General features: G+C 58.0%; 1 protein-coding gene across 1 annotated transcript in view; it reads left to right on the top strand.

The window, feature by feature from the left end:
* Positions 1-7,198: 7,198 nt before the first annotated feature.
* EPPK1 (epiplakin 1) overlaps positions 7,199-22,261 on the top strand; it is a gene marked incomplete at both ends in the record, with an annotated part of 31,585 nt that continues 16,522 nt past the window's right edge. Inside the window, 2 exons of the mRNA XM_079299559.1 lie at positions 7,199-15,742; positions 16,012-16,106. Of these exons, the coding sequence (XP_079155685.1) occupies positions 7,199-15,742; positions 16,012-16,106 (8,639 nt within the window). The remainder of the gene's footprint in view (positions 15,743-16,011; positions 16,107-22,261) is intronic.

The raw sequence follows: 22,261 nt of genomic DNA, 5'->3' as shown, positions 1-22,261 counted from the left end.
TCTGGGCACGGGAACGGGGCTCGGGGGCACTGCTGGGCGTGGGGAGGGTTTGGGGTGATGGAGAGGGGCAGGAGGAGCTGTGGGGTGAAGGACCCTGGGGAGGGTTTGGGGTGATGGAGAGGGGCAGGAGGAGCTGTGGGGTGAAGGACCCTGGGGGGGAAGGTCTCTGCCCTTTGCTCTCACCTTCTCTGTGGAGGGCATGGGGATAGGTTAGAGTTTGGGTTTGGGTTTGGTTTTGGGTTTGGACTTGGGTTTGGTTTATGTTTGGGTGTGGGTTTGGGTTGGGGTTTGGGTTGGGATTGGAGTTTGGGTTTAAAATTTGGGTTTGGGTTTAAGGTTTGGGTTAGGGTTTGGTTTGGGTTTGGTTTGGGTGTGGGTTTGGGACTATGTGTTAGGTTTGGGTTTGGGTTAAGGTTTGGGTTTGGGATATGGGTTTGGGTTTGTGTTAAGGTTTGGGTTTGGGTTATGGGTTATGGGTTTGGTTTATGGTAATGGGTTTGGGTTGGGGTTTGGGTTTGGGTTGGGTTTGGGGTTGGGGTTTGGGTTTGGTTTGGATTTGGGTTTGGATTGGGGTTTGGTTTGGGTTTGGGTTATGGGTTATGGATTATGGGTTTGGGTTATGGTTATGGGTTATGAGTTTGGGTTTGGGTTATGGATTGTGTGTTTGGGTTATGGGTTATGGGTTTTTATTAGGGTTCGGGCTTGGGTTTTGAGGCAGCCGTGGTGAGGGCTGGCCCGCGAGCTCCTGCGAGGGCTGGGCCGTGTTGTCATCCCCAGGGGAGGGGAAGGAGCGGGCTTTAAACGCGCTCCGCTGCCGGGCAGGAAGCAGCGGCAGAGCCGTGGGACTCGGGGCACCTGCCGGGGCAGCCCGTGCTGGGAGCGCAGGTAGGAGCGCCGGGGCGAGCAGGAGCCCGGCTGGGGCGAGCAGGAGCCCGGCCGGGGCGAGCAGGAGCCCGGCCGGGCGAGCAGGAGCCCGGCCGGGGCGAGCAGGAGCCCGGCTGGGCGAGCAGGAGCCCGGCCGGGCATTGCGAACCGGTCACTGCGGGCACGGAGCGCCCTCGCCATCCGCGGCACGGCAGGAATGCGGCAGCGCTGCCGGGGTGGCACCGCGGGCAGGGGCACCCTGGGCACGTCCTGGCTGCGAGGGTGGCGGTCCCTGAGCACTGGGGACAGGAGGTGATGGCTCCCGGGGAAAGCCGGAGGTGTCTCCAGGCTCCGCTGGTCTGGGGAAGGGGCGGGGGGGTGGGATGGGGCAGGCGGGGGGCTGGCAGCACCCCCGCAGTACCCGGTGAGGTGGGTCCGAGGTGCGGGGGGTGCCCCTGCTGCCCCCGGGGGTGTCCCTGTGGACCCTCTGAGTGTCCCTGGGGACAGCAGGACCCTTCGGACACCGGACAAGACCCCAGAACTGTCTGGGAAGAGGTTCTGTGCTGCCTCCAGCCCACTGCAGGACCCCCCGAACCGCTCCCCATCACCCTCCCTGTTCCCATCACAGCCCCACAAAATTCCCCGCCGCTCTCCCTCCCCCGAAACGCCGCCCGCCACAGCCTGCCCCGCGGGACCCACCCGGGACACCGGGACCCCACCCGGGACACCGGGACCCCACCCCGCCGATCTCCCCGGCGCCGCCGAGCCCCCACCCCCGGCCCCAGCCCCTCCCTGCGGTCCCTGCCCCAGCGAACGCCTCCCCCGCCGCCCTCGTCCCGCACTCTCCAGTAAAACCTGTCCCGTGTCCCTTGTCCCGCTCCCTCCCCGGGGCCCCCGAGCCGCTCCCTCCCCAGCCCTGCCGGGGCCCGGGGGCTCCCTGCGGGTGCGGCCGTGCGGATTGTACCCGGGGGTGGGCGAGAAGGGGCCCTGAGGGGGCTCCCGTGGGTGTGCCGGGGATCTCATGGGTGGCAGGGGATGCCCTGAGGCTCCCGTGGGTGTTTTGGGGGTCCCGTGGGTGCCCTGGCGGTCCCGTGGATGCCCGGGGGTTCCATGGATGCCCAGGACCTCCCGTGGATGCTTGGGGGCTCCCGTGGAAGTTTGGGGGCTCCCGTGGGTGGCGTTGGATGCCCTGGGGCTCCCGTGAGTGCCAGGGGGGCTCCCGTGGTTGCCCTGGGGGTCCCATGGATGGCGTTGGATGCTCTGGGGCTCCCGTGGGTGCTCGGGATCTCCCGTGGGTGCCCGGGGGCTCCCATGGGTCCTCGGAGGCTCCCGTGGTGCCCTGGGAGTCCCGTGGGTGCCCGGTGGCTACCGTGGGTGTTCGAGGGGCTCCTGTGGGTGCCCGGTGGCTCCCGCCGGTGCCGGTGCCGGTTCCAGCTCCTTCCCCGCCACCGCCGGGAGCCGGAGCCGCCGAGCCGCGGTTGCGGCTGCCAGGACGCGCTGCCCGTGGCCCCGGGCAGGGTTGCAGGTGCCAACACCTCTGCCAGGAATCTCCGTGCCTCCCTCGGTTACTCAAAGTTTCCGATGGCGCCTTATGACGGAAGGGAGAGGGAGCGGAGCGCTCGCCGTGCTGCGGGAGGGGCGGGGGGCAGCGCCCGGACCCTCTAATCGATCCCAGACTCCCACAGGTGTGGGCAGGGCCCGAATTCCATCCGCGCTGCGTTTTGGGAACCTGTGGGGACCTGCCTGGGGCTGTGCCGGTACCGGAGCCGCTCCGGGACACGCAGGGACCTGCCCGGGGCTCTGCACACACCGGAGCCGCTCTGGGCTGGGCTGGGCTGAGCCCGGCTCCTTCCGAGGGCGGCACAGCGGGGGCATCTGTTCCGTGCCGGGAAAGGGCTGCGGGGCCAGCAGGAGCTCTCCTGGGGCCAGCAGCGGCTCTGCAGGGGCCAGCAGAGCTCTCCCGTGGCCAGCAGCAGCTCTCCCGTGGCCAGCTGCGGCTCTCCCGTGGCCAGCAGAGTTCTCCCGTGGCCAGCAGCGGTGTCGCCGGCCCCGCAGGTGTTTTGCATGTCCCTGGCACAGCGATGCCCATGAGGCACAGCCGACAGTGCTGCGAGGAGAGGAAACCCCTCGCTGCCAGCCCACCGAGCGGGACAGAGCAGCTGGACCCCCCCGTTCCCCCCAGGTAGAGACCCCCGAGCCCCCTCCCCTGTCCCGGTCCCTCCCGCAGCTCCGGGCGCGATCCCAGCCCTGAAACACAAACGGCGGTGCCCGGGCAGGTCCGAGCCGCGCTGACATCACCGGGATCCTTCCCCGGGCCGGGCGGCGAGCCCGGGACACGGCTGGCACGGGGCAGCGAGCCCGGGGCACGGCTGGCACGGGACAGCGAGCCCGGGGCACGGCTGGCACGGGAGAGCGAGCCCGGGACACGGCTGACACGGGACAGGGAGCCCGGGACACGGCTGGAACGGGGCAGGAGCCGAAGGAAAAGGGGAAGAGGGGCTGGCGCGGGTGGGGGGCACGGAAGGAGCAGGGGGGACGCGGGGGACGCGGCCAGGTGCTCCTGGGGCGCTTCTCGCTTCTCTTCACGGGTGGGACAGGGCAGGAGATGGGTCTGGGGGCTCCGCTGTGCAGGCTCGGTGTGACCCTGCGGGAGGGGCAGAGCGGCTCCGGCTCCACCTGGGGGTCTCTGGGGTCAGTACCCGAGCCAGCCCTGCCCTGCCCGTGTCTGGCTGTCCCTGGGGGTCTCTGGGGTCTCTGGGGGTCTCAGTGTTCAGTACCTGCCCTGGCTGTGTCCAGCTGTCCCTGGGGGTCTCTGTGATCTCAGTGCTCAGTACCTGCCCTGGCCCTGCCTTGGTTGTGTCCAGCTCTCCCAGGGGTCTCTGGGGTTTCTGTGGTCTCTGTGGTCTTAGTGGTCAGTACCTGTCCTGGCCATGTCCAGCTCTCCCTGGGGTCTCTGTGGTCTCAGTAGTCAGTACTTGCCCTGGCCGTGCCCTTGCAGCAGCTCTGCAGATCACGGTGGGCAGCACCGTGCCCCTCCTGCTCGGGCGGGGGCTTCTCCTCGCCCCTCCACAGCCCCCCGTGACCCTGTGGCCTCAGTCGACCCTGCAGGGCGAGCTCAGCCCCGACAGACCCCGCTCGCCCCCAGGGCTGGGGCTCCTCCTTAGGAGGTGGTGAATAAACCCCCGGAGCTGCCCCCTGGCTCCTCCAGCCTACCCCAGCTGTGGCACATCCAAAGGGGTCGGGATCATTATCATAATTATCATTAGAATTATCATTGGAATTATAATTAGAATTATCAGCATTATCAGGAACACCTCTGCCCGAATTAAGGTGCAAATGAGACCGTATGCCAGATGAACATGGGATTTATTTGGCAGTAAACGTGTGAGAGAGAGGGAGAAAGAAACAGAAAATGGTGGGGACAGAGAGTGGCAGAGACAGAATGGAGAAAATATCACCATGGGTGGACTCCAGGGATGCTCCAAGGATCCCCTTTGATCTCCAGCTGGCCCACTGGAGCAAACCAGAGAGGATTCTGAGCAGAATTCTGGCTGCTGGGCTCATATTTCTTTCCTTGTTTACTTCTTTACCCTGGAGAATTGATTTTCCTTTATTTAATCTCAGCAGTTGGAATTTCAGTCCAAAGTTCCATCAGGCATTCTCTAAGGAGGGGTGGGCTTTGATGAGGAGACTTTTTATCCATGTTTGAGGTGTGAATTATTTCAGTCCTGGCACAAACGCACCCCGAGGAGGGCAGGTTTGGGCTGGGAGAAACCTCACCCTGGTGGCCCTGGGGCTCTTTGCCTGGGATGGAGCTTCTGCCTTCCCTGCGTGGCTTGGGCAGGGAGAGAAGGGGGGCAGCAGGGCAGGGGGTCCTGCAGCAGCCCTGGAGTCACAGAATCACAAAATCACACAGAGAATCACAAAATTCCAGGGTCACAGAGAATCACAGAATCACACAGAGAATCACAAAAACACACAGAGAATCACAAAAACACAGGGTCACAGAGAATCACAGAATCACAGAATCACAGAATCACAGTCACAGAATCACAAAACCACACAGAGAATCACAAAATCACAGAGTCACACCGAATCACACAAAATCACACAGAATCACAGAGAATCACAGGATCACACAGAATCACAGAATCACACAATCACAAAATCACAGAGTCACAGAATCACAAAACCACACAGAGAATCGCAAAATCACACAGAGAATCACAAAAACACAGGGTCACAGAGAATCACAGGATCACACAGAGAATCACAAAACCACACAGAGAATCACAAAAACACAGGGTCACAGTGAATCACAGTCACACACAGAATCACAAAATCACAGAATCACACAGAATCACAGGACCACACAGAGAATCACAAAATCAGAGTCATGGAGAATCACAGTTACACAGAAACACACATAATCACACAGATTCACAGAGAATCACAGGATCACACAGAATCAAAGAATCACAGAAAATTACAGAATCACACAGAGAATCACAAAATCACAGTCATAGAGAATCACAGAATCACACAATCACAGAATCCCACAGAATCACAGAATTGCAAAATCATAGAATCACACAGAATCACATAGAATCACAGAGAATCACAGAGAATCACAGAATTAGAGAATCACACAGAATCACAGAATCACAAAATCACAGAATCACAGAATTACAGAATCACAGAATCACACAGAATCACAGAATTACAAAATCATAGAATCACACAGAATCACATAGAATCAGAGAGAATCACAGAATTAGAGAATCACACAGAATCACAAAATCACAGAATCACAGAATTACAGAATCACAGAATCACACAGAATCACAGAATTACAAAATCATAGAATCACACAGAATCACACAGAATCACATAGAATCACAGAGAATCACAGAATTAGAGAATCACACAGAATCACAGAATCACAAAATCACAATCACAGAATTACAGAATCACAGAATCACACAGAATCGCAGAATTACAAAATCATAGAATCACACAGAATCACACAGAATCACATAGAATCACAGAGAATCACAGAATTAGAGAATCACAGAATCTCACATAATCACAGAATCACTCAGAATCAGAAAATATCTCAGAATCCCAGAATCACACAGAATCACAGATTCACAGAATTACAGAATTACACAGAATCACAGAACCACACAGAATCACACAGAATCACACAGAATCACTCAGAATTCTGGGTTTGAAGATACGTCCAAGATGATCGAGTCCAAGCCATGCTCCAACACCTCAACTAGACCATGGCACCCTGTGCCACATCCAGGTTTTTTTTAAACACACCCAGGGATGGTCACTCCACCACCTCCCCAGAGAGACCATTCCAGCACTTTCTTATTCTTTCCATGAAAACTTCTCCCTCTTATCCAACCTGTATCTGCCCTGGAGCAGCTCGAGGCTGTGTCCTCTGGCTCTGTCAGTGCTGCCTGAGAGGAGACTGACCCTACCTGAGCACAAACACCTTCCAGGGACTGTAAGGAGTGGTAAGGTCACCCCTGAGTCTCCTTTTCTCCATGGGGCCAGGCTGCTTCAAATCCCATCCAGCCTGGCCTGGAAAACTTCCAGGGATGGAGCAGCCACAGCATCTCTCTGCCAGGGCCTGCCCACCCTCATAGGGGAGGATCTCTTCCCAAAATTCTGTCTGACCCTGTCCTGTGGTGGTGGAGAGACATTTCCCCCATGCTGTCCCTCCCTGCCTTGTCCCCAGTCCCTCTCCAGCTCTCCTGGAGCCCCTTTAGGCCCTGGCAGGGGCTCTGAGCTCTCCCTGGATCCTTCTCCTGTCCAGGTCAGCACCCCCAGCTCTCCCAGCCTGGCTCCAGAGGGGCTCCAGCCCTGCAGCAGCTCTGGGGGCTCCTCTGGGCTCTCTGGGGCAGCTCTGCAGGTGGGATCTCACCTGAGCACAGGGGCAGAATTCTCCCAGCCCTGCTGCCCACACTGGGGATCAGCCCAGCACAGAGGGATTTGGAATCCCAGAGCACATGCACAGGGCGTGTGGAGCTTCTCATCCATGAGTTTGGCAGATCCATCAGGTTGGAACATGCCCAAACTCTGGCTGCCACCTCCTCCTGCCCAGGAATATTCATGTCCCTGATTTCCCTGTATTTCCCATGCAAACCATGGGGTTGATTTCTCACTGCGCTTTCCCCTCTCTCTGCAGAGTGCTGGGAGCACCATGGAGAGCCAGCCAGCAGTGAATGGCCACGCTGCCCCCAGCTGTGCTGGGGAGGACATGGGGACAAACCCCCCGCGGCAGGACGCGATGCCGGGCAAGCAGCACGGAGCTGCGGGCAGGGAGCCCTCGGAGGCGGCGGGCAGCATCGCAGGCGTGTTGGTGGAGGCTTCCAAGAGGATCATGAGCTTTTATGAAGCCACCAGAGAGCACCTGCTGAGCCTGGACACCGCCCTGTGCCTCCTGGAGGCGCAGGCAGCCACGGGCTCCATCTGCGACCCGGTGGGCAAGCGCCGTGTGCCCGTGGCAGAGGCCGTGCGAGCGGGGCTGGTGGGGCTGGAGCTGAAGGAGAGGCTGCTCTCAGCTGACAGAGCTGCTACCGGCTTCCTGGACCCCTACACGGAGGAGAAAATTCCCCTGTTCCAGGCGATGCAGAAGGAGCTGCTGGGCAGGGAGCAGGGCATCCGCCTGCTCCAGGCCCAGCTGGCCACCGGAGGAGTCATCGACCCGGCCACGGGCGGCCGGCTGCCGGCAGGAGAGGCCTGTGAGAGGGGGTTTTTGGATGAGGAGACGAGCCAGCTGGTCTGTGACCCCAGCCACGAGGAGAGCAGAGCGTTCCTGGACCCCAGCAGCATGGAGAAGGTCGGTTACGCGGAGCTCAGGAAAAGGTGCGTCGTGGATCCGGCCTCGGGCTTCCTCCTCCTGCCGCTGCAGATCACCTTCCCGGGGCTGGCAGGGAGGGTGAGCAGCAGGGCCCTGATGGACTCTGGCATCATCAGTGCCGACGTGTTCCGAGCCCTGGAGGAGGGGAGGGTCTCTGCCCAGGAGGTGGCGGAGAACGACATCGTCCAGCACTTCCTGCGCGGCTCCAGGAGCGTGGCCGGAGTCGTGCTGCCCTCCGGGGAGCAGAGGAGCCTTTACCAGGCGCTGAGGGAGCATCTCCTGGTGCCTGGCGCTGCCCTCATGCTCCTGCAAGTCCAGGCCTCCACCGGCAGCCTGACAGACCCCCTCAAGAACCAGAGCTACTCAGTGGATGAGGCCGTCAGGGTCGGTCTCATCGGCCCAGAGCTTTATGAGAAACTGTCCTCAGCTGAGAAAGCCATCACTGGGTACAAAGACCCTTCCAGCGGGGAAATGCTCTCCCTGTTCCAAGCCATCAGCAAGGGCTTTGTGCCCAGGGATCACGGCCTTTGCCTTCTGGAGGCTCAGCTGGCCACGGGTGGCGTCATTGCCCCGGGCAGGCACCTGCGTGTCCCGATGGAGACAGCCTGCGAGTGGGGCTACCTGGACGAGGCCACCAGGCAGCTCCTGTGCAGCCCCCCCGACCAGGCCAAGGGCTTCTTCCACCCCGGCTCCCAGGAGAAGCTGAGCTATGCTGAACTGCTGCAGCGCTGCGTCACCGACCCCAGCACGGGGCTGCTGCTGCTGCCACTCGCCGGGGACGGCAGGGAGGGAACGCTCGGATTCTTTGACCACGGGACCCAGGAAGCTCTGGAGAACACCCAGGTGCCCATTGCTGCAGGGAAATTCAAGGGCAGGTCGGTGTCTCTCTGGAAACTGCTCTTCTCCGACTACATCCAGGGTGAGCAAAGGGCTGAGCTCGCCCAGCGGTTTTTGGCAGGAACGCTCTCCCTGCAAGGACTGGGTGAGGCCGTCAGAGCCGCCGTTGAGGAGAAGGCTGCCTCTGCTAACGTCACCTTCAAGGGCCTCAGGGACCAGGTGACAGCTGACCAGCTCCTGAGCTCGGAAATCATCAACAAAGACTTGTTCAAGAAGCTCAAGGAGGGAGAAACATCCGCCAAAGAAGTGGTCAGCATGGACACGGTCAGGAAGTACCTGCAGGGCACAGGGAGCATCGGGGGGCTGTTGCTCCCCGACTCCCAGGAGAAGATCAGCATCTACCAGGCAAAGCGGAAGGGGCTCCTGAGGCCGGGAACGTCCCTGATTCTCCTGGAGGCCCAGGCTGCCACAGGGTTTGTCATCGACCCTGCTGCCAACAAGAGATATTCCGTGGATGAGGCGCTACGAGCCAACGTCATCGGCCCAGACGTTTACGACAAGCTGCTGGCTGCAGAGAAATCTGTCACTGGCTACAGAGACCCCTACACGGGCGACAAGATCTCCCTGTTCCAGGCCATGCAGAAGGAACTGATCGTCAGGGACCACGGGATCCGCCTGCTGGAGGCCCAGATCGCCACGGGCGGCATCATCGACCCCGTGCACAGCCACCGCATCCCCGTGGAGGTGGCCTACAAGCGCGGCTACTTCAACAAGAAGATGAATTTGATCCTGTCCGACCCCAGCGACGACACCAAGGGCTTCTTCGACCCCAACACCCACGAGAACCTGACGTACCTGCAGCTGAAGGAGAAGTGCATCACCGAGCCCTCCACCGGGCTCTGCCTGCTGCCCCTCAACAGCAGGAAGCGGCAGTTCATCGACGAGGCCACCAGGCAGGTGTTCAGGAACTCCTGGCTGCCCGTCAGGTTCGGGCGCCTGCGGGGGGAGAACGTCTCCGTGTGGGACCTGCTGAACTCCGAGTACTTCAGCGAGGGCAGGCGCCGCGAGATCTTCAACCACTTCCAGCTGAGGAAGCTCAGCCTGGAGCAAATCCGGCTCATGCTGGAGGAGGAGATGAAGAAATGGGCTCCCATCAAGTTCCCGGCCATGAGGGGCAACGTCAGCGCTTATCACCTGATGGAGACTGGGGTCATCGACCGGGCCCTGTTTGAGCAGGTGCTGGAGGGGTCGGTCAGCCCAGAGCAGGTCCTGAGCATGGACTCGGTCCGGCGGTACCTCTACGGCTCGGGCAGCATCGGGGGCATCGTGCTGCAGCCATCCAACCAGAGGATGAGCATTTACGAGGCCATGAAGCAGAACATCGTGGTGCCAGGAGTAGCCCTGCCCCTGCTGGAGGCCCAGGCTGCCACGGGCTTCATCATCGACCCCGTGAACAACCAGAAACTGCGCGTGGATGAGGCCGTCAAGGAGGGCGTCATCGGGCCGGACGTCCACGAGAAGCTGCAGCACGCTGAAGGTGCCGTGACGGGCTACAAGGATCCCTTCACAGGCAAGAAGATCCCCCTTTTCCAGGCGATGAAGAAGGGGCTGATCGCGGACAAGCAGGCCATGCAGCTCATGGAGGTGCAGATGGCCACGGGAGGCATCATCGACCCGGCGTGTGGCCACTACATCCCCCTGGAGTCGGCCCAGCAGCGGGGCTGCCTGGATGAGGACACCAGCAAGGCCCTTTCCGAGCCCAGTGATGAGCACAGAGTCTTCTGCCTCCCGGAGAGCAAAGAGAGCGTCACCTACGCTGAGCTCATCCAGCGCTGCCAGAAGGACGACGCCTCCGGCTTCCACCTGCTGCCTCTGGCCCAGACAGCCGCTCCTGCCTACACTGACGAGCAAATCCAGCACATCTTCAAGGAAACCATGGTGAAGGAGCGGGGAGTCTCCCTCTGGGAGCTCGTGCACTCGGGGTATTTCACCGAGGAGCAGAGGAGCGGCTTCACGGAGCGGTTCCGCTCGGAGGAGCTGTCGCTGGAGCAGCTGGTCGCGCTCGTGCTCAGGCTGGTGGGGGAGATGGAGATGAAAGCCAGGACCCAGATCTCCCTGGAAGGCCTGAGGGGCAGCGTCCCGGTGGTCTGGCTGCTGGACACGGGCATCATTTCTCAGAAGATGTTTGAAGAACTGGCTCAGGGCGTGAGAACTCCCGAAGAAGTGGCCGCAATGGAGAGCGTGAAGAGGTACCTGAAGGGCACGGGCAGCATTGCTGGGGTCTTCATAGAGGCATCCAAACAGAAGATGAGCTTCTATGACGCCATGAAAAACAATCTGCTGCTGCCTGGGGCAGCTCTGAGGCTGCTCGAGGCTCAGGCAGCCACAGGATACCTGACTGACCCCGCCACAAACCGCAGGCTCGGCGTGAAGGACGCCGTGAGAGCGGCGCTGGTTGGAGAAGAGCTCACCGAGAAACTGCTCCTGGCTGAGAGGGCTGTCACGGGCTACACAGATCCCTACACCGGGAGCTCCATCTCCCTGTGCCAGGCGCTCAGGAAGGAGCTCGTCCCCTTGGCGGAGGCTGTGCCCCTGCTGGAGGCCCAGCTGGCCACGGGAGGGGTGGTGGATCCCATCCACCACCTGCACCTGCCGCTCCAGGCCGCCTGCAGGTACGGCTTCTACGACGAGGACCTGAACCAAGCCCTCTCCCAGCTGGATGACAGCACCAAGGTGTTTTTTGACCCGAACACCAAGGAGAACGTGACCTACCAGCAGCTGAAGGACCGGTGCGTTCGAGAGGCTGAGTCGGGTCTGTGGCTCCTGCCGCTGTCTGAAAACGCGATGTTCTGCGTGGATGAGCAGACCATGAAGGTGCTGAAATCTGTGACTGTTTGCGTCAACGTGGGGCGGTTCAAAGGACAGACCGTGTCTGTCTGGGACCTCCTCAACTCCGAATACTTCTCAGACAGCAAGAGAAGAGAGCTGGTGCAGAAGTACAAAGATGAGAAGGCCGAAGTGCTGCAGGAAATCACAACGGTGATCACCACAATCATCCAGGAGACCGAGGCACAAGGCAAGAAGTTTGCATTCAAGGGCCTGCGGAAAAGAGTGTCTGCCAGTGACCTCTTCCAGTCCCAGCTGATAGACAAAAAAACCCTCGACGAGCTCAACCAGGGGAAGAAAACCGTCAAGGAAGTCACTGAAATGGAGTCTGTCCGCAGGTACCTGGAGGGCAGCAATTTCATAGCAGGGGTCCTTATACAGCCAAGCAATGAGAAGATGAGCATCTACCAGGCCATGTGGAAGGGCATCCTGCGGCCAGGCACCGCCCTGGTGCTGCTGGAGGCACAGGCGGCCACCGGCTACATCATTGACCCTGAGAAAAACAAGAAGTATTCAGTGGAGGAAGCGCTGGAGGTGGGGCTGATCGGAGGGGAGATCTTCGAGAAGCTGCTGTGCGCCGAGAGAGCCGTGACGGGCTACACCGACCCCTACACCAAAGCCCCAATGTCCCTGTTTGAAGCCATGAACCAAGGGCTGATTGTGAAGAGCCACGGCATCCGCCTGCTGGAGGCCCAGATCGCCACGGGCGGCATCATCGACCCCGTGCACAGCCACCGCCTGCCCGTGGAGGTGGCCTACGAGCGTGGCTACTTCAACCAGGAGATGAGCCAGATCCTGTCCGACCCCAGTGATGACACCAAGGGCTTCTTCGACCCCAACACCCACGAGAACCTGACGTACATGCAGCTGCTGGAGAGATGTGTCCAGGACCCAGAGACTGGGTTGTACATGCTGCAAGTCGTAAAGGAGGGAGGGAAGTATTTCTACATTGATGAGTCCACCAAGCAGGCTCTGCGCTCAAAGCCCCTCCAGGTGAGAGTTGGGAAGTTTAAGGACCAAACGGTTTCGGTCTGGGAAGTGCTCTGCTCTCACTACATCTCGGAGCAGAAAAGGAAAGAGCTGGTGATGCAGTACAAAAGCAAAACCCTAACGCTGGAAGACCTGATATCCCTCATCTTAAAAATCATCGAGGACATCGAGCGAAGAGGAGAAGCCCTGAAGGTCAAAGGGCTGCGTGGGGAGGTGACGGTGTCAGAACTGTTCAACTCTAAGATAATCGACAAGAAAACCCTGGACCAGCTCCAGGATGGGAGCCTCACTCTTGCCAGCCTCACCAAGAGGGACACCATCCAAAGGTACCTGGATGGCACCGGCAGCATCGCTGGGGTTCTCCTCCCGCTGAGGAAAGAGGTGATGAGCATCTACCAGGCCCTGAAGAAAGGGCTCCTCACAGAGCAGTGTGCGCTGGGGCTGCTGGAGGCACAGGCGGCCACCGGCTTCCTCCTGAACCCCCAGAACAAGCAGAAACTCTCCGTGCACGAGGCCGTGGCGTCGGGGCTGGTGGGCAGCGAGCTGAGCGAGCCACTGCTGTCGGCAGAGAAAGCCGTGACGGGATACACAGACCCTCAGACAGGAAACAAAATATCCCTGTTCCAGGCCGTGAGACAGAAGATAATAGTCAGGGAGCACGGCATCCGCCTGCTGGAGGCCCAGATCGCCACGGGCGGCATCATCGACCCCGAGTACGGCCACCGCCTGCCCGTGGAGGTGGCCTACAAGCGCGGCCACCTGGACGAGGACACGTTCCTGCTGCTTTCAGATCCAGACCACGGCAGCAAAGGCTTTGTAGATCCCAACACTCACGAGAAGATCAGTTACAGCCAGCTCCTGCAGAGGTGTGCCAGAGACACGGAGAGCGGCTGGTACCTGCTGCAGGTCCTGGAGAAGGAGAAGGAGGGCGACTATTTCTACATCGATGAGCAAACAAAAAACGCCCTGCTGTGCACAAAGGTGGAGGTGCCTGTGGGGAAATACAAGGGACAGGTGTTATCTCTGTGGGAACTTCTCTGCTCCGAGTACATCACGGAGGAGAAGAGAAAGGAACTGGTGAAAAAATACAAGGTGGAGTCCCAACACATTGTGCAAGGAATCATTGAGACAATATTAAAGATCATTAGAGAAAAGGAAGAGGACAGAAGGGATGTCTGGTTCCAGGGAATCCGACAGCAAATCACAGCATCAGAACTGCTCAGTGCAAAAATAATTACAGAGGAAACCATGGAAAAAATCCAAGAAGGGAAAGAGACAGCCCAAGGAATAGCGCAACTGGAGAGTGTGAGGAGGTACCTCGAGGGAACGGGAAGCATTGCGGGAGTGCTGGTGCCCTCCAAAGCCCAGCCCGGTTCCACGGAGAAGATGAGCATCTACCAGGCCATGTGGAAGGGCATCCTGAGGCAGGGCACGGCGCTGGTGCTGCTGGAGGCGCAGGCGGCCACCGGCTTCATCATCGACCCCGTCCACAACCAGAAGCTCTCCGTGGACGAGGCCGTGGCCTCCGGCCTGGTGGGCAGTGAACTAAAAAACAAACTTCTGAGTGCAGAGAGAGCTGTGACGGGCTACAACCACCCCTACACAGGACAAAAGATGTCCCTGTTCCAGGCCATGAAGCAGGAACTAATTGTGAGGGACCACGGCATCCGCCTGCTGGAGGCCCAGATCGCCACGGGCGGCATCATCGACCCCGTGCACAGCCACCGCCTGCCCGTGGAGGTGGCCTACAAGCGCGGCTACTTGGACCAGGAGATGAGCCAGATCCTGTCCGACCCCAGTGATGACACCAAGGGTTTCTTCGACCCCAACACCCACGAGAACCTGACGTACCTGCAGCTGCTGCGCCGCTGCGTGCCCGACCCCAAGACGGGGCTGCTGATGCTGCAGCTGATGGACAAGGGCTCGGTGCTGCACCAGCTGAGCCAGGATGCCCGCACAGCCCTGCAGGCCACCCGCACCACGCTGCCTCTGGGGCTCTTCCAGGGCCACAGCGTCTCCCTCTGGGAGCTCCTCTTCTCCCGCTACGTCCCTGAGCAGCGGCGCCAGGAGCTGCTGCGCCGCTACAAGGCGGGCACGGTCACCATTGCGGAGATGATGGAGTTGCTCACGGCCATGGTCACCAGGGCCGAGGCCCAGGGACAGGGGACCAACGTGGCCCCCGAGGACACAGAGAGGGAGGAGCTGCCTGACCCCGTGCAGAACGGCAGCGACTCAAATTCCCAGAAGGAACTAGAGGCAGAAAAAGAACAGGAGACGGAGCGGGAACGGAAGAAGGAGAGAGAATTGAAGCAGGAACAGGACCTGGAGCAGGAGCTGGAACGGTCCCTCAAGTCCCACACGGTCGAGGTCTCAGCAGGCGGATTCCACGGCAGGAAGGTGTCCCTGTGGGAGCTGCTCTTCTCCAAGTTCGTGTCCGAGCCCAAGCGTGAGGAGCTGCTGGCGCAGCTGCGGGCCGGGAGCCTGGCGCTGGCCCCGCTGGCCACGCTGCTCACCCAGCTGGTGGAGGAGGCGGCGCGGCGCAGCCGCAGCGTGAAATTCACGGGGCTCAGGAGGCAGGTGAGCGCCTCGGACCTGCTGGACTCGGGCATCATCGACACGGGCACGCTGGCCCAGCTGGTGCAGGGTGCCAGGACGGTGCAGGAGGTGACGCAAATGGCCTCGGTCCAGCGCTACCTGCACGGCACGGGCGTCATCGCCGGCGTGCTGGTGCCCTCCAAGGCACAGCCCGGCTCCACGGAGAAGATGAGCATCTACCAGGCCATGTGGAAGGGCATCCTGAGGCAGGGCACGGCGCTGGTGCTGCTGGAGGCGCAGGCGGCCACCGGCTTCATCATCGACCCCGTCCACAACCAGAAGCTCTCCGTGGACGAGGCCGTGGCCTCCGGCCTGGTGGGCAGCGAGCTGCACGAGAAGCTGCTGTCGGCCGAGCGCGCCGTGACGGGCTACTCCGACCCCTACACGGGCGACAAGATCTCCCTGTTCCAGGCCATGCAGAAGGAGCTGATCGTCAGGGACCACGGCATCCGCCTGCTGGAGGCCCAGATCGCCACGGGCGGCATCATCGACCCCGTGCACAGCCACCGCCTGCCCGTGGAGGTGGCCTACAAGCGCGGCTACTTGGACCAGGAGATGAGCCAGATCCTGTCCGACCCCAGTGATGACACCAAGGGCTTCTTCGACCCCAACACCCACGAGAACCTGACATACCTGCAGCTGCTGCGCCGCTGCGTGCCCGACCCTGAGACGGGCCTTTACTTCCTTAACATTGTCAAAAAATGATTGTGAAACCTTTTCATTGTTTTCTTTATTTTTTGCCTTAGGGAAAAATGTCGCTATTGTTAACAGTTCTTTTTGCTGCTGGTGTCATCTTTCATTTTTTATATATTTTTTTTACCATTTATGATCACGGTGAAGGAATTTCCTTCACAATCTCTTTTCTTTGCCACCACCCACCCCCATCAGGTGCAGCTTTGAAGTGGCTCCCTGGAGCAGTGTTTTTGCATCTCATTGTTCCCTGTTCTTTGTCCGCCTTTCAGGAGCAGAGGAGCCAGCCTGGGTTATCTCAGGCCATTCTGGTGAAGTGTGTCATCCTTATCTTCCTCGCAGATTTTTTAGTGCAGCTCTTTGTTCCGTATGGGTGGTGCTGTGAATGGTATTTTTATTCTCTGCCTGTTTTCTCACATACCCCAGCTATTTTCCCCCCCGGAAGCTTTGCAGGATTGCATTCAGGTTGCAGGTTTTTAGATTTCCAGGTGGGCTGGATGCCAGCCTGGCATTGGGTGTCACTGGTATTGGACATCCCATCTGTGTTTGCTCTTCCTGCCCCAGCCTGTCCTGCTTTCCGAGGAGCTCTGCACTCAAACAGCCTCAGCCCAGCGTGGTTGGGGTCTCTCTCTGTGCTTTCCCCCTGCGGGGGTGGATCCCCCCTGCATTGGGAGTGGACAGGGCTGTTCTGTACTTTCTGTTCCCTCTGTTCCCTCCTGTCCCGAGCTGACCCAGCCCAAATTCCAGGCTGCAGGAGAGGAACAGCCCGGAGCCACTCAGGGATGAATGATTCTACTGCTGCTTAATGGCAGGAACCTGGTCCCCCTTATTGCTCTGCCTCGGGCTGTTTGCCTTAATTAACCCGCTAATGTCCTGGAAAATGGACTTTCAGCCACAGCTTGGGCAGGGATACCTGGGGGCAGGTGTGGAGGAGCTGTGGCACTCTCAGTGTGAGCGGCCCTGGAGCTCAGAAAGTGATGGGAGAAATTAATGGGAGAGGGTCACAGGGTCATGGAATGGTTTGGAATGATTTGGAACGGTTTGGAATGGTTTGGAACGGTTTGGAAGGGTTTGGGTGGGAAGGTCTCACCCCTGGCGTGGGCAGTGACACCTTCCCCTGTCCCAGGGTGATCCAAGCCCTGTCCATCCTGGCCTTGGGCACTGCCAGGGATCCAGGGGCAGCCACAGCCGTGCCAGGGTCTGCCCACCCTGCCAGGGGAGGAGTCCTTCCAAAATCTAATCTACACTTTCCAATTTGAGGCCATTCCCTGTGTCCTGTCACTCCAGGCCAGGGTCCCAAGTCCCCCTCCAGCTCCCCTCCAGCCCCCTTTAGTTCTGGAAAGCCACAGGTACTCCCAGGACTCTCCTCATCCTGGAATTCCAATTCTCCCTGGCACAGAGGCAAACGGGACCAGAGGCTGTGGGGTCACCGGGCTGTGTCTGTGCCATCTGTGCCCTGTGACAGTTGGGGACACTCCCCTGGACAGGGCACGAGCTCTGGGCTCTGGCACACCCAGAGCTGAGCTGAGGCCTCCAGGATATCAAAGAGTGGCCACAGCAGGAGCCTGGACCTTGTCCCCTGTGCCACCACCCCCACCTGCTCCCTCCCCACCTTCCTCCTGCCCACAACTGACAGTCCTGGCATGGTTTGGGTTGGGAAGGTCCAGCTGCTACCCCAGCACCAGCAGGGTCACTCTTGACCCCCAAATGTCACACCCACGTTTATTGAACTCTGACAGGGCCGGGGGCTCCACCCCTGCCCGGGACAGCTGTGCCAGGGCCGGACAGGCCTTTCCAGGAGGGATTTTCACAGGATCCTTCCTGAGCCTCCCCTGGCCCAGCCTGAGCTGCTCCCTCTGCTCCTGTCCCTGTTCCCATATCCCAAATCTGCTGTCCTCTCCTGGCAGGGAGTTGTGCAGAGCCAGAAATTCCCTCTGAGCCTCCTTTGCTCCAGGCTGAGCCCCTTCCCCATGTCCTTTGCCTCTCCTGGGGCTCCAGACCCTTCCCCAACTTCTCCAGCACCTCCTCTCCCAGAGAGCCTCGGGGGACACCAGGAGTGTGGCTGGGGGTAACCTGGGCCAGCCCTGGGCCAGTGACCTGCCCCTTGCTGTGCCCCAGAGCCACCGAGGGGAACTCGGCTGCCAGGAAGGAAAAATGATTGAGAAGTTCCCTGGGAAAGGTGTGGGGAGCAGCTGCAGCTGTGGGGCACCCCTGGCACCACCCCAGTGACCCTGACCCCACCCCAGTGACCCTGACCCCATCCCAGTGACCCCTGGCACCACCCCAGGGACCCTGACCCCATCCCAGTGACCCTGACACCACACCAGTGACCCTGACCCCATCCCAGTGACCCTGACCCCATCCCAGTGACCCCTGGCACCACCCCAGGGACCCTGACCCCATCCCAGTGACCCTGGCACCACCCCAGGGACCCTGACCCCACCCCAGTGACCCTGACCCTACACCAGTGACCCTGACCCCATCCCAGTGACCCTGACCCCACACCAGTGACCCTGACCCTACACCAGTGACCCTGACCCCATCCCAGTGACCCTGACACCACCCCAGAGACCCTGACCCCATCCCAGTGACCCTGACCCCCCCAGCCCCCCCCGATTCTCTCCCTCCCGGCCCGGCGTAGCCCGGGTGCCCCGCCCAGCAGGAAAATCCCGGCCCGTCCCTTTTTCCCGGGAATCCCATTTTCCCGGGAATCCCATTTTCCCGGGAATCCCCTTTCCCAGGTAATCCCTTTTCCCCGCTGTGCGCTCCCCACCGTCCCTTTCCCGCCCGGATCGCTCGCGCCGTTCGTTCTTCCGGGTACCACAAAGAACATTTCTGTCCCTGCCCGTGCCCGCCCCGGTTCCCCGCGGTTTTTGGGAGGGAACGTTTCCCTTTCTGATTTTCTCTCCTGCGGGGCGGGGGAGGTGGCGGTACCTGCGGGCAGGTGACAGCAGCGCCACCGCGGGGCCCTCGCTGCGCGCACGGAGCGGATCTCTGTGCCGGGCGGGTCCCCAAAAACAACATTCACAGCATGGAAATTACTGTGGATTATAGTCTGTGTAATCTAAATAATCTATATATCTATATAACCTAAATAGTCTATATAATTTAAATAATCTATCTATATAATATACCTATATAATCTATATAACCTAAATAGTCTATATAATCTAAATAATCTAAATAATCTATATATCTACATATCTATATATCTATATAATCTATATAATCTACGTAATCTATGTAATCTATATAATTATGTAATCTCTATAAAGTATATATCTATATATCTATATAATCTATATAATTTGTATAATTTATACAATAGATATACATAATCTATATATCTATGCAACCTATATAATCTTTATAATCTGTATAATATATATAATCGATATATCTATACAACCTATATAATCTATATGTCTATATAATCTCTATATATTATCGATTACAATCAGACTGTAATCAGAGGCAGAGGAAGGTTCTTCACTACAGCAGGCCAAAATTCCTTTGTGTTTTGTCTTTAAAGAAAGGGTCATTTGATGCAGCCGGGGCTACACCCAAACCAAATCCCAGAAGGATTCTGCTCACGAGTTTTATAAGTTTTGGTTCATCTAATTATCGGGGTTAATTATCCAACAGAGCCCCGGGGGTCTGTGCCCCTCTCTGTGTCCTGGAGCCGCAGCACACGAATGTTCCCGCTGCTCCCCAGCACTGCCAAGGCCACCCCTGTCCCCTGTCCCCTGTCCTCAAGTGCCACATCCACCGTTAAATCCTCCCGGGGGTGGGGACTCCACCTCTGCCCCGGGCAGCTGTGCCAGAGCAGGAGAGACCATTACCAGAAAGGAATTTTCCCAATGTTCCAAAATATATTATTATTATTATTATTAGTAGTAGTAGTAGTAGTAGTAGTAGTAGTAGTAGTAGTAGTAGTATTACTATTACTATTGTTATTATTACTAATATTATTATTATTGTAGTGCATTATATAATGCAATATATAACATTATATATATCACAATATATAATGCAATATATAATATTATATATATCAAAATATATAACAGTATATGTTTTATATATATATATACATGTGCCTATATATCCATATATATACATATATATATACTATATATGTTATATATCAAATAATATATAAAAATTATTGAATTATATATTGTTATATATTATATAATAGTACATATATATTATATGTAATATATTCTATATTCTATATTCTATATTCTATATAATATATAATATATATTATATATTATATATTATATATTATATATTATATATTATATATTATATATTATATATTTTAATGTATTATACTATAGTACATTTAATATGATAATAATAATAATAATAATAATGATAATAATAATAATAATAATAATAATAATAATAATAATAATAATAATAATAATCTGTTATATAGCTGAATAATTCCCAATAACTTGAGTCCATCCCCTTCTGTCCTGTCATTCCCTGGGAGCAGAGCCCAGCCCCACGTGGGTGTGACACAGCTGTCCCCGGTGTGACAGAGCTGGCCCCACACACAGTGACACACAGGGACACACAGTGACACATAGTGACACACAATGACACACACAGGATCATACAGTGATACACACTGACACACAGGGACACACAGGGGGACACAGGGACACAGTGACACAGGATCACACACAGTGACACACAGTGACACATAGTGACACACACAGTGACACAGTGACACACAGTGACACAGGATCACACACAGCGACACAGTCACACAGGACCCCACACTGTCACACACGGGTTGTGGCTGCAGGGACAGCTGTGGGGTAGGGGCTGCAGGATGATGGCTGCAGGGACAGCTGTGGGGTGGGGGCTGCAGGGCTGTGGCTGCAGGGACAGCTGTGGGGTAGGGGCTGCAGGATGATGGCTGCAGGGACAGCTGTGGGGTGGGGGCTGCAGGGCTGTGGCTGCAGGAACAGCTGTGGGGTGGGGGCTGCAGAGCTGTGGCTACAGGGACAGTTGTGGGGTGGGGGCTGCAGAGCTGTGGCTGCAGCTCCCACTGCCAGCTCCAGCCAGCCCAGATCCGTGGAGACCCCCGTGGCAGCTGGGACCGGGACAGGGCTGTCCCACAAGCAGCTGTGCTGCCCCAAAAAGCCGTGGCCGAGTCCGGAGGGCTCGCGGGGAGAGAGCCGGGTGCCGGGTCTGGGGCTCCGTGCTCACTCCAGGTGCTCCAGGTGCGCTCCCGTGTGCCAGCGCAGGGCAGCGCCTCCCTGCTGTGCCCAGGGGCGGGGAGGGAAGGATTGAGATCGGGCACCTGCCTCCTCTGCTCACCTGGCTGGGAGGAGGAGGAGGAGGAGGAGGAGGAGGAGGAGGAGGAGGAGGAGGAGGAGGAGGAGAAGGAGGAGGAGGAGAAGGAGAAGGAGGAGAAGGATCGCAGCCTGCCGGCGATCCAGCTGCTCTGGATACAGGTGTGGGAGGTAGGACAGAGCCCACCTGGCGGCCACCGAGGCCACCACTCACAGGGGACCCGCAGGGTGAGTGGGGGCCTCACCTCTATCCCAAATTCCAGCATGAGGAGGGGGCGGTGGGGGAAATTCCCGGGACTGGTGAGCGGGAGATGCCCAGGCAGAGCTGGGCTCTTCTTGGGAAGGGACAAAGTGACCGAGGAGCGCCAGGGCTGAGAGGAGCTGCTGCTCCGTGTGGGATGGTTTGTGCCGCCAGGGCTTCAGGAGATGCGGGAGGGAAACAGCGGGACTCGCCTGAGCCCGAGGGGACCCGCGGCTGGAGCACTGGGGATCACTGGGATCAGGGACTGGAGCAGTGGGCATCACTGGGATCAAGGACTGGAGCACTGGAGATCCCTGGGATTGGGACTGGAGCACTGGGGATCACTGGGATCAGGGACTGGAGCAGTGGGGATCACTGGAATTAGGACTGGAGCACTGGAGATCCCTGGGATCAGGGAGTGGAGCACTGGGGATCACTGGGATCAGGGACTGGAGCACTGGGGATCGCTGGGATCAGGGACTGGAGCAGAGGAGATCACTGGGATTGGGACTGGAACAGTGGAGATCACTGGAATCAGGTGTTGGAACAGTGGGGATCGCTGGGATCAGGACCTGGTGTGATTTCCCTTCCTGTGATATTTGGTGTGATTTCTCTCCTTGTGATATTTGGTGTGATTTCCTTCCCTATAATATTTGGTGTGATTTCCCTCCTAGAAAATGTTGCTTTATTTCCCTCCTGGGATATTTGGTGGGATTTCCCTCCTGTGATATTTGGTGGAATTTCTCTTCTCCAGATACTTTGTGTGATTTCTCTCCCCCGGATACTTGGTGTGATTTCCTTCCCTCGGAGCGGGGCAGCCAGGGCCAGGAGGGGCTGGGGGCTCAGAGTGGGACAGAGGCAGGGCAGGGTCCAGATGAGCTGGGAGTGCTGCCATAAATCACCTCCCTATCATGATCCACCTGCCCCAGCATCGGTCCCACATGAAAAGGATCAAAAGCAATGACT

The sequence above is a fragment of the Erithacus rubecula genome (genome assembly GCF_903797595.1).
Source record: "Erithacus rubecula genome assembly, chromosome: 3".
Lineage (NCBI taxonomy): Eukaryota > Metazoa > Chordata > Aves > Passeriformes > Muscicapidae > Erithacus > Erithacus rubecula.
This window is presented reverse-complemented; position numbering and strand designations above follow the sequence as displayed.